At 32.1% G+C, this 16,863-nt stretch overlaps 2 protein-coding genes across 13 annotated transcripts in view; both read right to left on the minus strand.

Annotated features, from left to right (window-relative positions):
• LOC115240633 (cytosolic endo-beta-N-acetylglucosaminidase) overlaps positions 1-9,338 on the minus strand; it is a 13,033-nt gene extending 3,695 nt beyond the window's left edge. Inside the window, exons 1-9 of one of the 12 annotated variants that reach the window (XM_029815910.1) lie at positions 8,777-9,231; positions 8,578-8,673; positions 8,357-8,486; positions 7,794-8,240; positions 7,491-7,665; positions 7,154-7,372; positions 6,569-6,963; positions 6,271-6,450; positions 6,084-6,190 (exon numbers count right to left, since the gene is read on the minus strand). In XM_029815910.1, coding sequence (XP_029671770.1) covers positions 6,084-6,190; positions 6,271-6,450; positions 6,569-6,963; positions 7,154-7,372; positions 7,491-7,665; positions 7,794-8,240; positions 8,357-8,382 — 1,549 coding nt within the window. In that variant the 5' untranslated portion in view covers positions 8,383-8,486; positions 8,578-8,673; positions 8,777-9,231. Of the gene's footprint in view, positions 1-1,163; positions 1,549-6,083; positions 6,191-6,270; positions 6,451-6,568; positions 6,964-7,153; positions 7,373-7,490; positions 7,666-7,793; positions 8,241-8,356; positions 9,234-9,266 lie in introns of those variants that run through there. The other 11 variants (XM_029815907.1, XM_029815909.1, XM_029815901.1 and 8 more) reach the window with 11 other exon arrangements.
• Positions 9,339-10,211: 873 nt separating this feature from the next.
• LOC115240637 overlaps positions 10,212-16,863 on the minus strand; it is a 25,081-nt gene continuing 18,429 nt past the window's right edge. The window contains exons 2-4 of the mRNA XM_029815913.1: positions 16,107-16,237; positions 15,219-15,504; positions 10,212-14,770 (exon numbers count right to left, since the gene is read on the minus strand). Of these exons, the coding sequence (XP_029671773.1) occupies positions 14,556-14,770; positions 15,219-15,504; positions 16,107-16,237 (632 nt within the window). The 3' untranslated portion in view covers positions 10,212-14,555. The remainder of the gene's footprint in view (positions 14,771-15,218; positions 15,505-16,106; positions 16,238-16,863) is intronic.

Genomic DNA, 16,863 nt, shown 5'->3' on the forward strand with positions numbered 1-16,863 from the left:
ACCGCTCTTTTATTATGAATTTTATCGATGCAAGATTAACGCGGTGCAATTAAAAGAAGAGTATAACGGACAATGAATGATATGAATGATATGAATAAAAGCAAAGAGAGAGTGCTCTCAGGAGAAAACAAAGACAAAGACGAAGGCAAAAATGTTTATTTTAGAGCAAGAGCACGAAGCAAAAACATATTTTGCATTTCGCATGAATAAAAATTATTATTTTCAAACGAATGCGAATAATTCGAACCAAGTATTTTTACTATTGTAGTATTTATATACTCAACCAACCTCCTCCGACCTCTCTCTCTAGATAAATAAGTATAAATTTATAATCTTTAATTCGTAATATTTTTCATACTTTTCTGTTTATAGCAAATTTTTTATATATGACCTCTTATTTTTATTTCGTCACTAATTTCTTTCTTCAATATACAGGCGTTTCACTGGTAGCGAAAAGATTAAAAGCATAAATCTTGCAAACATATTATCATATTATATGATTTAATGAATTGTAAGGATTAATATCGAAGAAGAAATCTGAAAAAATGAAAGAAGAAATTTGGAAATGAACGTCTTGAAATTTCTTTTTACGTATTTCTCGTATATCGTATAAGTATCTAGTTAATAAGTTTTCTTCTCGTGCATCGAACGTATACATCAACACCTCCTGTAGCCTTCTAGATAGAGCGTATCTCCTCGCTTCGAGAAGTGCCGGCGTACATACGCGAGTTCTCGTATGCATCGTTCGCATTATACGATGCGTTTGACTATGTAAAGTTAAGAGCGACTTTAGAGTTAAGAGAAACTTCCACAAGAATGCTTCAAACTTTTCGCAAATTATCCCTTTTTATGATAAATTATACGCAAGAATTTCGCGACAATATTGTATATTTTACATGCATTAAAATATAATTTTTAATCACTGTACAAAAATACATAATAGAAAATGATTAAAATTGCAAAACTTAAAATTATGTTAAATTAAATAATTATTTATTAATAATTTAAATAATGATAATTTTTAGAATAAAAGAGAAAAATATGTATACAAAATGCGAAATAAATACTTTCTCGATTGAAATAAAGTAAATGCATAGATGCAAATTACGATAAAAAGAAATGTAACTACACAAACATATATATATACAGGATGCTTGTTTAAAAATTTACGAAAAATACAGTGTAATTGCGCTAGAACTAAATGCATTCTTCAGAATTCGCACAAGTATTTGACAGTTCGCGTAGGAATGCATGTACGTGAGCATAGTTGGACGCGGTCCGACACACTGAAAAGTTAATCGCGCTTCTTTACGGTACCCTCTTCGCAGATACATATCGTTGAAATATATCTGCCCTTGTCTGTGTATATGTGTGTGTGTGTATAGACCGCATATCGCGTTGTACTCGGCCGTTACTTTTACATAAATACGTACTGGTACTACATAGTACGTACTACTTGTAAAAGAGTTTGCTGTATTCAGTGCCATACGTAGACCGTTAATGCGCGCGGGACTTCCAGTATGTACAACGGAATCTCGTTCTCCACTACTTTTATAACGAAAAAAAAAAAAGAGAACATAAGAATCCAAGATATGAATTTATCGATGTTATGTTAACTTCAAGGCTAGAAATTTTCAAACGAAGAATTAATATTTGTCTTATTTTTATACTTTTGTTTTATTTTCTTATTCAATTTTTCTCGTGATATGACGTATGCTACATTTACTTGACATTTTTCAAGATATAAATCACGTTTTTTTTGCAATTATTCGTATTTAGATCATAATAAATGTGGATATTTATTTTATTACAATAAATAGATATATTACACGACATGATATAAAAGTCAAATATTTTTTCCGTAGCTTTATTTTACATAAAGTATAAAGCAAATTTAAATTGTTTTCTTGTCAAAAATCAATATTATGCAATTTAGTATTTCAAGATTGTAAAGATGCGCTTAATTCTATTTTAATTCTTTACTGTTATATAGCATATGGTATTCGAATCTTAAATTTTTCTTTCCCCTCCAACGAGTTTTATTTTTTTTCCGAGGCAAGATTGCCGAAGACAAGATTTGTATAAATAATCATGAGGAGAGAATTCTTTTTCCTGACACACGGAGTTACCTATTTACGTATCATATCTCAATCCCACTTTAATTGTTCCCTCACCATCTGCATTGTATTTTTAGTTACGGAAAATCTTGGAATTTGAAGGCACGATAGAACGCACACACACAGAGAGAGAGAGAGAGAGAGAGAGAGAGAGAGAGAGGAGAGATGATATACTATTGTACATATATACCCACGTATAATGTGTCAAAGTATGCAGAATTTCAAAATTACCTACATTCATAGACAATAACAAATAAGTATTGGTTCCATGAATGCTGAATTAAAACTTGGGTTATTTTTCGAAATGTATAAATATACCAATTTAAAATATTTTTCTTCTTTTTCGCGTTTATATTTTGCGCTGCGTATAATTACATATTTCTTTTTACGCGTAGGTATATGGTATGTTAGAAACAAAATTCCTCCGTAGCCCGCATACTTATGAACTAATTTTACGTGAAGAATGCGCTTGCATCAGAGCAAGACGCAATTCAAATTATGTCAGCTTGGAGTTTCAACGACAGTGTCCGCATCACGATTAATGAAATCGCCATCCGTTTTTAATGCCGCAGTTACTTCCGACTTTCTAATGTACGCTTATCGGCGTAACGATAATCGCGCGGTGAATAATTTATCGCTCTGCTGTCGATGTTCTGTCCTCGATGCCATCGATATTAATTTGGATAATTCTACGTGATTATATACGGACAAACCAACATAATATAGTGCTCTTGCGCTCGCGTTTCCTCGCTAACGTTCATTGCCGACAACTGTCTTCTCTATTAAGGAAAATAATTTTACGTAATAAATAGCAGCGAATAAAAGAAAATTATTTAAATGTATGAGTGTGTATATGATTAATCCCCGTCTTTTTGCACATCGTCTTATACAAATTGATGATAACTGTTTTAATATTAAATTTTGTTAATCGTACAAGTTTTAGAAAAATTCTGTCTCATTTCGATAAGATAATCGTCAAGATAATGTAATTATTTTTTTAAATTTTCTTTAATAAATATTCAATGCGTGTTAAAATATTTTTCAAATGTTAAAATAAAATTTCTCAGTACAACAGAAATTACACTATTATAACACTATTATAACAAAAAAAAGTAACGTTATTCGATTAAAATATTCTCAAGATACTAGAAGAAAAAATTTTAATGCTACATTTAAAAGGTAAAGCAAAAAGATAAAACTGTCTCTGAGGAATGTTTTTTTCTCGGCAAAAGCTAGAAATTCCTATGTCAATAGGAATGAAAATAAACATGTAAACTCGATAGCACGGTACGCCACTGATCTCGTCGCGCTGCGGCAGATAAAGTCTCGAGTCTCGATACATACTCGCTTCTAGAGGTTTCTCTGCCGCCTTTCTAAAATGGCATTCATCGGAGAAATGTGAGAGGAGAAGCTAAGAATCGTCGCCGTTGCAATTGCCCCTGTCTGAGTATTGCCGTCTCTATACAAATTGTTTTCGAGACGGTCCATTTATCCAAGATGACGTCTCTCTAGACATCTCTCGCATACGCGAAATTGCAATTGCGACCAATGCGGCGAAAGTCTCGCGCCACGATTACTCACGTCATTTTCTGCGGAGGTAATCACATGAATAGGCGTCGATGAGATAGCAGCAGTAATGATTGATCGATCTTTCTTTTCTTTCTATTAGCCATCTGACATCGAAACTTTCCTTTTTAACGTGATTTGCGTATGCCGCATAACGTGCAAAAAGTATCCGAAAAAAATAGCTGAGAATCTCGATGACTTAACTAGAAACTAAAAGAAAGTAATCTGACTATGTAACTAAAAAAAGAATTAAAAAAAAAAAAGTTACAAGATTTTTTTAAATCTCATTGTTAGATAAAATTAAAATCAAAATTGTTTCGATCAAATGATCTCTTTTCGATTATTACATCTGACATTTTATTATTTCTTATAAATTATGTGCTTGTCATTACTACTAAAATAATAACGCATCATTTTAGCCACGCATAATAACCATATACACACATTATGAAAAGTAATAGTAAATCAACCAATCAAGTGAATATGTTTTTTTTTGTTTTCCCAAATAGCAATCATCTATATTAGTATATAATCGTGTGTATAATTATGTGAGGATTAAATGCAAGAAAAACTATTATACTATTAACCGACAGAACTTTTCCCGTTCATTAAAAGGCATTATGTATAATCAACCCCTTTCCGTTTTATCAGTGTTCCGCAAATACAGAGTGCATAAGCACTGTCTTAACCGATAAAGACAAGTTGTTGCAATACTCGGATTGATTTACCGAAAACAATGTGATTGCGAAAACATCTTGCGATAGAACATTCTTTTTCTTCTTCTTTCGACAATCATTAGTTAGACGCGATCGTAGAAAGAAAAAGATTCGAATGCGCACGTGATCAAACATGTTTTACTTTCACATTACGATTGCGGAGATGTCGATGGAAATTTATTTACGGGAGAATGCAAATGCTCAAGCCAAGAACGTTACTTGACCACAAGATAGTGTCCTGTCATTTCTTACGCTTTATGATACAAATGGATGTTATAATAGCTTTGACTACGATTCGATAATTCAATTTACAAAAATGGACCGTACATGTGTTAATTAAGAAATGTATTATTAAAGTGTGATCAAAGTCAAACACATCATTCAAATGAACGATAAGAGTTATAATTATTTATGTCTTACTATTTATTATTATTTCTTTGTTTTTATAATAATTTCAAGATTACGACGTTATTACGATTTTACCAGTTTTACTATTTTAACTATAAAATGTGTGGTATGTGCTTAAAAAATATTCCGTTAAAATATTATCTTATTAAAATTATTATTTCAAGAAATTCACAATTATATCATGTCAATACACAATTCCAAATCTCTGCTCTTCCTTTTGGTATTTCTTAACGATCAATTCTTGCTATTCCAACCTTGCTACATTTTAATATATGTATTTTTGTTAACCTGTTCTCTTTACTATATTTTTTACTTTCATCTACATATGTATGTAGGGATGATATCCTTCTTAAATTTTTTTAGGAAGAAGAGCTCAATTAGAAAATGGTCCAAAGAATTTGCAGCACATCGTTATATACATCGTTAATTGTGCAAAATATTAGAAAGTGTCAATGAGATTGTGTCAATAGCCTAGAGAGCTTCCTATGCAATCGACCATACGTATGTCGCATCTTCCTGACAGTAGGTAGCATATGGCAACTGATGCAATCAATGCGCGAATAACAAATACGCGTGGCTATACGCCCTCCTTCGAACACAAATACCGTTCATTTTAACGTGGGAGCGCGCGAACGTCAACCATTCGATGTAACAATTCCGCGTCTTTAAATCGCTAGAATAAAATTTGCATCTACTATGCCATAACAATAAATATTTCGAGACAAAGAAATGTAGATATCCTTATAACGGAAGCCGAAGCATTAAGATTCGAGCAACAAATCGCTTAAAATGTTGGAAATATTTGCTTTATTTATTGAAATGCGTTATCGATAAATATGTTACGATCAAATTTGTCAGGAACAAAAGCGAGCAGTTTCCAATAATATCATCGGCGATTTTTGCCGTAGTACAATTTCGCACCTGGTCACTCGAAATGGAATGAGCGATCGGGTATACATAAGATCGAACAATTTAAATTACGGGCTATCGTGTTCTATCGTGGGACAACATACAGTGTTCCTTTCACCCAAGCGGCTTTCAATTGAGAAACGAGGAGGAAAAGGAGCAGAAGAAAGACAAAGAGAAGGAGGATGATATTACAGAGTGTGATCGCTAAGGAACGGTTCTTTATGAAGTCAAAAGCCTTGCTCTTGCTCTTTCTCTCTCTCTCTCTCTCTCTCTCTCTCTAATGACGCAATCCATCAGCTATGCGCAACTGTCTCCGCCGCCATTGTCATGCAGAATTTCCATATAATTCGCAATCTTTTATACTCACCAAAACGATGATCCCTCTTTTCCAAAACAATTTCACCCAAGTAGTAATCGCGTTGTTTCAAGGATACACCAATCTCGTCCACGGTCCTCAAGTTTGTCAAGTAGACGCTACAAAAAATATACTAGCTTATAAAAATTGTCGATTGCTGTTAATTGTCGATAATTCGTTAGTAATACGCGAAATTTACCATTTCCTCCATTTGGCATTCACTCTGACGGAATTGTAAGGTAAAATCGATTTTAGATCACCATCGTTACCCAAGATCAAGACAGGATCCTTGTGAGACTCATTCGTTAAAGTTCCAAGTTCTGTGTAAACGATGGTTGCCTGGATGTTATGTTTCAAATCAATGTGAATCAAGAACAACCTGTAACCATAATTTATAATTGGCCATTGAGTAATATATGTTTTATTTTCTGTTAAAATAATATATTTTTTTTGTTACAAATTATTATTGTCCAAGACAAATATATGTGTGTTCTCACCTATGATATAATCTATCATTTGTAGTAATTAATTTCAAGCATCCGCCGCCATTGTAGGAAAATCGATCGCAGAACTCGAAAGTATTGAAGTCAGGGGCAGATAATTTTTCTTCAATATTGACGACATTGTCGCAGACTCGTATAATATTCTTTCTATTTTCATATATACGTTCTATACGTGTGTGTGTCTTATTAGTATTATTATCTTTATCACCTTGGCCATTATTAACTTCATCGTTATTTTCACCATCTTCGAGAAGAGTTCTTTGTGTAGATCGAGTAAATTGTGAATTCGGCGCGGCAACTGACAGTTGCGGTTGCTGCATCCGCAAATTATAAAATGCTTTTTTTCCATGCGCGCTTTCGCCGTTTATCTTGTACAGTTCGAAATGCTCCTAAACATAGACGCGAATGTGTATGCTTCTTACGAAATTTAAATTGTTGCAAGTTAATTTAAAAAATTTTTTCGTTTAAATATCTTAATTAATTTTTAATTTTGATTATTTTTTAATGAAATATTTTTAAGTATTTTCAAACACATATATTAAGAGTTAAATATTCTTGTTTTTTATTATTTAAATTTACCTCGCCATTATAATAATAGCAGATACCGGCACCACGACAAAAGGAAGTTTTAAATGTTTCATCTTCATAAATAGGTACATGTACATATAGATATGGAAATAGTTGAGCCCAAAATAAATCCTCTAGAATTTGGAAAGTACTTGGACCAAAGTATTCATGTGTCCAACCAGGTGCAAAAATAGCTACCGAAAGACCATGTTTCCGTATTAAATCTAACGCCTTTAACAATAAAAATTTATTTTTGTTATCTCAGTTTAATCTTTCTCGAGATAATAAGGCAATAAAATAATAATAAATAACAATGATATAATAGTAATAATAGTATAATAGTAATTACATATGCCGAATTAAATCCGCCTCCACCTGGACATCCTCTCCCCCAAACATCCAATCCTACATAAATATCCTTAATATCGCGACCTAATTCCTTTGCGAATATACGACTTTTGCTAAGTCGTGATTCCGTCCAATTATAATTTAAAAATATACCGTCGCAATGTGAGAAAAAATCTCTAAGACAAAAATAATCATTATTTTGTGTTAGAACTGAGAAATAGAAATATGATGTTAAATTCAATATTAAATAAAAATTAATAAAAATCAAAGTTGATAAGTTAATAAAATTAATAAATTAAATTACTTATTATTGTCATTCAGTTCATTCTGCCAATTCAACTCCCCCTTATTGGTGACACTATCATACCAGATAATCTCTGAATTTTCAATTTCCTTGTGAATATTTTCTGTTAAATATTTAACGAAATAAATTAAATTATCAATATCTTCCTGTTTAATTTTATTTTCAATGTTCAAAAGCCAGCCTTCAAATTGGTAACACTTTGCAACCAATACTAAAGCGTCTGCAAATTTTTTTACATCTTCCTGTGATATGAGAATCGTATTCCAAGTATCATTATTTCCTTCTGTAATTACAGTACCCAATACTTTTACACCATGGTGGTGCGCTGCATTGATCCATCCACAGGGTGGGACAGTTACGAAGTGATGGCTAAAATAAACAAATATATCGACAACACTCCAATGGTAAAATATATAAGAATCATGAGAGGTAGAGCCGGATAAGAATCTGTAAAGAGATATAAAATAAAGGCGATAACATACATATGATCACACAATTTACAAAATATTAATCTCATACATAAATATATATATAATTTACAGATACTCTCTTTGTATAATTACCTGTCTTCCAAGTAACCACCTTTCATGTCGTGGCAGACAAGCGTTCTAGGCTGTTCATCCCTGTCCACTTTTTCCAGTAAAATTTTTTGCGCACTGATTTCTGAACCTCGATATACATAATCAACAGACTCTGCGATACATGTTATTGGTAACTCTGTTAATCCATTGTCCAAGGCATTGTTTAATTCTGTCAAGGTTTTAAAAGGCAGTAATTCTCTTACTTCGACGCTGCTTGCCATCTCTGTGATTCCTAATATACTATTATTGCATTCCATTGTTGCAAGTTTCGTAGTAGTATATTGCTGCAATAATCTTTCCTGCGTAGATATCACCGGAAGGCATGATAATTCATTCAAGCAAAAATAATTCCTGATTTTGATAGTGATGTTATTCATTGTGGTGAAATTAAGTGACAATTACCTACTCTTTTGATACCATTATCTGCCGACAGTTATCATGTATATACGATGAATGATAAAGAGCGAAACGGAAATTTATTAAACTCTTTAGTTGATATAAGTTATCATATTTTGACAAACTTTTATAAAAGCAAACTATATTTGCAAAGCAAAGGGTTTTCTTATTGACACAAACTTTTAACCGTGTCCGAACAATATTTACAATATGTAATAGGTATATATATTGTGCAAACTGCAAAAAATTCGTGAACCTCTTAACCGACGTCACAGACTCATATATACGTACACGTACATACATGACTTATCTTACATGCCCAGAATGTTTATCTTTTGGAACTTTTATAAATGTATATTTTTGTTATTATTGTGTGTGTTATGGTCTAATAAATATAAGATATATATAAATGTTAAATGTATACTTCGTATTATTATAATATTATATATGCAGTAAAATTTATAAGAATAAGGACAAAATCAACAATATCCATTACTTGAAATATCTACGTGATTCAACCAGATTCAACCAGATTCAACGCGATTGACGTGGGTTCTAAGTTCTAATTCTAATAGCGATAGCGCCTGCTAATACTCGCTTTCTTCACTGCGCAGGCGCGAGAACCTCCCCACTTGGGCTGCGTTCGAAAACATCACCCGTGTGCACACGAGCGTCGTTCTATCTTTGTTATTTATCAAAAGTTGAACAAAGATAGAATAATAGCTCGTATGCACACGGGTAATGTTTTCGAACGTGGCCTTACTGGCGCTAATAATAATATAATTTGAATTAGTTGTTGCACGCTACAGGATTGCGTTTATCTCGACGTTTAACAATAAGTGTTGAAAGCTGATAAAAGTATCTTTGTCCCGATTGATTAATCAAAAGCTTTCGGCACTTATAACGTCAAGACAAACGCAGAGCCTAAATGTATATATATAATTTTATATATTTCGTTAGTCGGGAATCGACAGATTTTTCATTTGTATAAATATAAATATTTCGAATATTGTTATATTTGCGTCTATAATTTTAATTCATATCGGAAAAAATGTACGCTAAATATACATTGTCGTTTAAATATATATAAAAACAGTTTAACACTCGAAGTGAATATATATATTATTTTGCAACTTATATTCTAAAACAATAAAACTATTATATTTTCAATATAAAATATAAAAATAAATATTCAGTAATAAAAGTTTTATAGATTTATATGTCATATAATTATTATATACCATGTAATATATATTACACGTATATTATATGTATGTGTATATTATTTGATCAAAAATAATTGGAATAAAAATTTTTTATTCTGTACAATGTAATATACTTAATAAGTTAAAATGCAAGTTAAAAATTAATTTAATTAATGTACTTAAATTAAAAAGACTGCATAATAAATATCATCGCAATAAAATACAACGTTCGTATATCACTATATAAATTGCAAAAGATGGCAAAATATAAACATCTACACACATTGTGAGATCTTTCTTTATTTGGAATACAACTGTGTTGTTTTGTAATGACATATAATCGCAGGAATACATTATAAACACAATATCGCGCTTAAGATGATTGGAAGACATACGAGATATATCCATTATACAAATGTGAACAAAAGCAATGAGTGATACATTTCCACATAGATGGTCCCGCGATAATGTGCTATTTTCATCTTACAAGAATTTCTTTAAAAAACTTACAAGCACACAAGGAGTGCACCGCATACTAAATGGTCGATTCGACAAATGTGGATTGTCGATAATTGGTGCTGAAAGCTATTCTATAATTAATTTCACAACTAATCCTTGTAAAGAGGGATATTCAAAAATATTATTTTCCCAGAACTACGTTTTTCCTTCGTAACAATCCAACATACATTGGCGATTACTTTCTTAAACATAGAAACTATAGGTTTCAAAATCAGACAAGATATATATAGGCAGATTGATAAATGTTGAATAAGTGCGATAATTGAAGGAACAAGCAGGTGAAACTGATATCTTTTATGCAACAAGTAGGCGAATCAAAAACTGTTTTAAGTTCTATTTTTAGGTATTAATTTTGATTTACGCATGGAACAAATCGAAAATTTAAAAGAGAATATATGTATTACTAGACATTACAATTAAAGTTCTGAATACTTCTATATCAATATCTCGATAATTTTTTGATGCTGTAAAAATCTTTTTCTTTACTTATTTCATTTGATCTATTCTTCATCTCTTTAACAGGATTTCTTACCGATTGGATTTTTTTATATAAGACCATCAACATAATTTCTAAATCAATTTAACAAACACCAAAGAGTGCAACATTTAATTTTCATTCCTTTATTTATTTGTTCCTTCAATTGTTAACAAACACTCAACCACACACAAACATTGTCGATTTGTATTTCTGTGCGTGTTCTATCCTCTACTTGAAACGAATAACGGCAACTAGATGTTCGATTAGCCCTGGCACATGAAAGAGAGATCAAATTTTCCGGCCTAAACTTGTAAATTGTTAGACAAAGTTATTTTCGGGATATGTGTGTGTATATATATGTATATCACATTAGACACTACCCATCTATGTAACTATCCATAAATAATCGATTTTTTTATCATCATTGTGGTCATAAAAGTATACAACTATTTGTCATCACTTTTTTTTATGGGTCCTTTTAGCTACAAAGAGGGACACTAAACTTATTTCTCGATACGACTACTTCACGTTGAAGAATAATCTTCCGATATAATAAAATACTCTAGAAATATGCTTTATTTGTTTAACAAAGGCATTATAAATCACCAACATTGCTATACGAAAAAGTTGTATAACAACCGGAACACCGTGCGCGCGGTTATTTTTTTATAATCACGAGTCGTACAAAGTATATATGCAATCTTCGAAACTAGCTAAAGAGAGTTTACAAAACTTAACGCAAAAGGTGTAATTATAAAAGTAAACGTCGCGATTTGCCTATATAAAATTGCAGTTTCATCAATTAGTTTTAATTTTACATTATTATACGCGGATTGCATACAACGTTGTCTCTTAATACTTGATTCTTTGGATAATCTATATAATATGCATGTATATAATATACATGTAATATTCTACTGTATGTACGAATATTATTGTACGAATTTATATATGGAATATAAATATATAATATTGTGCACACATGTTGAGTCGAAAGATATTATATGTATATATATATATGTCGGGAGATTATATATGCTATTTTCTCTTCAATAATGTGATTATTCCAGTTGGCTGTATAATCTAATAGCTACGTACACTCATCACGCATTAAGCATTGAATAAATATTTATTTACTTTACACATAAGAATATTTTAAGAGCTCTTTAGACGATCTATAATTCGCGACAAAATTGAAGACAGTATTCTATTTATAATTCAACACATCACATGTTTTAATGTCTTCTATACATATATATAATATACATATATTTTGATTTATATATGTATTTTACATGCTCAAATGTTTTCTGTAATGCACGACATATAAAATTTATAAATAGGATACTATCTTAAATTTTGTGATAAATTATGAGTCGTCAAATGAGATGCTCTTATATATAAAAAACGGAATTTATATAAAACAAAAGATCTACCATGCATGAATGCTGAATATGCGATGAGAATACAAGCTACGGCATTTGAATGGTATATCTATAACATACTTGTCGAAATAGTTTTTATATAAGAATGTAATATGTATCTTAGTATATTTAGAATAAGAAGTTCGGAGAGAGGGGAGTCCGGATAACTTTTGTACAACTTTAATATAAAAAGTTTAAGAAGCAGAAAATATCGAGTACCTCTACCAATAGTCACATATCTGCGCACAGGCAGTTGCACACACAAAGTAATCAAACAGTTTGAAATTTACCCGAGTCTTAATGTAATGCAAGATTCGAAAGTCATCTTTTACGATCGGCTTTCGCACAATATACGTCTGCTAGCGATCGAGAATAACAATATCGTATATGCTAAACTACTATTGGAATTAGCGAGAATATCATGATCAATAATGCAGCATCTCTGGCATTGCTAATATCGATTACAAAAAAATGGCGTCTAGAGTGGAGTTGCCGGTCATAGGAACAACGATAATTTCCAAGTCTTGGGAATAAATAGTATAAAGGGATTACCGTTTAATTTAAGTCTATATCGCTCTCGTCAATCTCTTATATATATCATGTATCTCTATATATCATATAAATTATTGTTACTGGGGGTTTTCATTACTCGTTGACATCACTCTATCGTAAGTATATATATATATAAAATGAAATAAATTATACGATCTCGACTAGAATATTTGACTGTAGGCTGATTAGGATATGATATGATAGAGATATGACAAAAATTATTCTGTAAGTCGAATTATATTGCATAATCGATTAATCGCAATTAAACTCATTGTCAGTAAGATTGTTTTTCTCAACTACTGGTCTATATATGACGAACCGATGTACATATTTGCATATTGTGATTATATAATTTATAGATTTATAGGCCGATGTCTACAAAAACATTTTTGTATCTATACAAATACAAATCTTTTAAATAAATCATTAACTACTAATATAACTAAAAATATATCTACGATTCAAATCCAGATTAACAATAAGAAAATCATCAAAATTTACGTGGAAAGTATAATAAGCTCTGTCTTTTAAAATTGATAAAATAGAGAAATAAATATATTAAAATTATCAATATATATTGGCTTTTTACATGGAAAGCATTCATTACGTTGGAAATTATCCATTTATTAGTAGCTAAGAAAAAAATATCAGTAAAGTTACGTAAAAATAAAATTTAGGCAAACAGGCTCTCTGTTCTCACTCATTGAGGGTTTTATAGAAACTATCTAGACTAGATATTCTATGTTCTAGGACTATGCCTTCAATGCCGTTTTGATTGAATATATAACACCAAAAACTGAAGGCACGTCCTCAATTGAGAGAAGGCGATTCTTCCCTACGATAAAAAAAAATTACAATCATTACTTAACATGAAAATTCGTCAAGTGCAAACTCGTGTAAGTATAAGCTCATATTCAAATAATTTATCATTTTTAAACATAAAATTATATTTAAAATACATGAGATCACACATGCAGACTAGAGACCAAGAGCGTGGAAAGGGTGAAACAAAAAAATGTCGCTATTAGCTGGCGCCATTATTTACAAGTGCAGCTACATTGAATCATACAGCGCAATATTGTACTTTTGCATATGTACGTGAAAAGATTATACGTAACCAAACTGATAAAGCATACGAATTAGACATTATTCTACCATCGTCATTACTCCAAGTTGTAGGACAAAATAGGTCGAGTTTGCTTATACAGCACCATTGAGCGATGACATTTTCCGGACAATGAGATTAATATTTTCTGCACGCGGGTTGATACTCCTATCTCTAGTCTTCATAGTAGAGATTTGAAACTCGATAGGTTTTGAGATGGATCTGGTTTGTTTATCAAGACAGCCAACAAACTATAATTGGCCTTTTTTATGAAATTATTTTATAATTTTTCGCTTTCTTTTTTTTCATTCAATTCATCAACTATTCGATTTTCGCCTGCCATGAAAGAATCAATATTAATTAACCTCTTTCAAATAATCTTTTAAATTGCGTCAATTAAATGACTTCCTATCGATTGGTCTTTCAACAACGTTAACGATATTGCGATAATCAAAGGCAAGCAAGTTTTTACGATTCGGCGGGTGAGTCGTTATCAAATGCTTTAGAAACTTTCATCGATGCCTCGATCCCGCGCTAAGTTGAAAACTTCAAAGTCGCTGTCGGGCGCCTCGGGTATATCGGGTGCGACCAAAATCTCAGGTCGCAGTGCCACGCAATCCCTCGGTGAGCATTCGACGCGCCCTTCGGAACCGCAGCTGCATTCGACGCAGTTCCCGGTCGAGTGCGGTAGAGTCTCACCTTGTCGATACTCTCTCCCTATAATTCAAGTCTCACGATGCATGAAAAAGTCGGAGAAAGATGGAGATATATATATACACACACAAACACAAACAAACAAACAAAACACACACACACACATACACACACACACACACACACACATATATATATATATGCATGCATATAGCATATAAAAGTAAATATTATAAGCGACAAAAGTAAATTTTATAAGTAAGTCCTTAAACATATTCTTGTAATCATTGTTACAATTTAAAATTAGAAACAAATTACAATAAAAGTTTAAAATTTTGTTAAAATTAGATTATATGTATAAATAGTTATGAAAATTTTTTATATGTATAGATATATGTATATTATATGTGTGATTTTTTTTAAATATTGAGTTGTACTTTTGATGAAGAATGTCTCGACCGATATAAATATTAACAGAGAGTTATTAAAGTATTAAGGAAGGTATTAATACCCATGACGAGACAAGTAATCGGTACAGGAGACGTAATCGACAAGGTGGCATTAGTTTCTACATGTCCTTGTTGGCCAATCGATGAATCAAAATCTCCGGAAGCTTCAAAGTCGTCCACAATGTCCGTATTCATTTCTAGAGATGAAGTGTAATTGCTCTCCATCACGGTCGATCGCAAGGAAGACAAGCCGAGCGATGGAGCGCTGGTCGGATTATAATTCTGCCACCAACAGTAAACTTCACCGACGACGCATAGGCAATGAGAATTTATGTCGTAAGATGGTATCTGAAATAAAAGGGCGTATTGAGCGAAGAATCAGTAAAAACTGAATCTTTGATATGTGCGCGTACATGTTTGTGTGTAGATATATGAAAATGTACAAAATAACTAAATTCTTTCTATCTTAGATTTTTTTTTTTATTATATATCATATAAGAATATACGCATAGCATAGGTATAGTTATATAGGAGAAAGTGGCGCGCTATATACTACATATTATACAATGGGCATCAAACTCATTTATTCAACTCATCAATTTAGAAAATAAATTATCAAATTTGCGCGAAAATAATGGCTAAAAATCTATCACAAAGTGGCAAGCTAGAAATTTAAGATTTGTGTAAGATATGTTCGAATAATGAAGACTATGAATCATGGAGACTTCATTTTGCGAAATTTTTTGATAAAGAGAAAAAAATGAAAATATCATATATCGGTGTTATTATTATTCTCAGTAAAGATTTTTATAGAAATAGGTATCGTCTTCAACTTTTCTTGTTATTTCTTTATCTGGCGTAGAAAAAAATCTCGGAAACGAATTTGTCTCTATTTGATTCTGTGAATCACAGAATCACAAAATCACATGGTACATCTTATCAGTCGTTACCGTTTGGCTGTGAGAATAGGCATTTCCGTCTACGATGCATTTTTTAAGAATAGGTTCCTGCGTTGTGACATCGTCCTGAAGCGTAATAGCGACTTCACCCAACAAAACCGGACTCGTAGCTCTCGTCGGTGCTGCAATCAAAATCAGAAATCAGAGGTCAGTGGTCTCATCAATGATTGAAAGATTGAATAAGAATCTCCATCTCCTGAGAGTCTCTCTCTCTCTCTCTCTCTCTCTCTCTCTCCCTCTCCCTCTCTCTCTCTCTCTCTCTTTCTCTTTGCGCGAAAAAACAAACGCGAATTCCGTTTTTGATGCGCGCTGGCGCAAAAGTATTTTATAATGTCGACGAAGCACACGCGCGTGTTTTGCGTAAAACGGGTTTAACGTATCGCGCTACATCCCCTTTGCGCGAATCGAGCTGGTCGCGCGACGTTCATCACTGCTTCGTGTTCTCGTTTTGCAGCCGAAACCGTTCCGTGGACCGGTGAAAGGATGTATTTATCTACCGTACGGGGGGGAGGACGGGGGGTAGATTGGCGTCAAACTTTTTATACGAAAACTATGCGAAAACGAGATCTACGATGACGGTTAGCCGCTTTATTTCTCTACCCCACGATAGAGATATTTTTTATATACACGCGTGTGAGAGAGAAAAAATATATTATATATACCTTCCAGCCGAGAATATTCCGTTCTAGGTATAATGCACTCTCTTACGTGTCTTTCACATAAATATTTTTCATTAACTAAAGAATCG

This window comes from Formica exsecta, unplaced genomic scaffold (genome assembly GCF_003651465.1).
Source record: "Formica exsecta isolate Colony F162 unplaced genomic scaffold, ASM365146v1 scaffold443, whole genome shotgun sequence".
NCBI lineage: Eukaryota > Metazoa > Arthropoda > Insecta > Hymenoptera > Formicidae > Formica > Formica exsecta.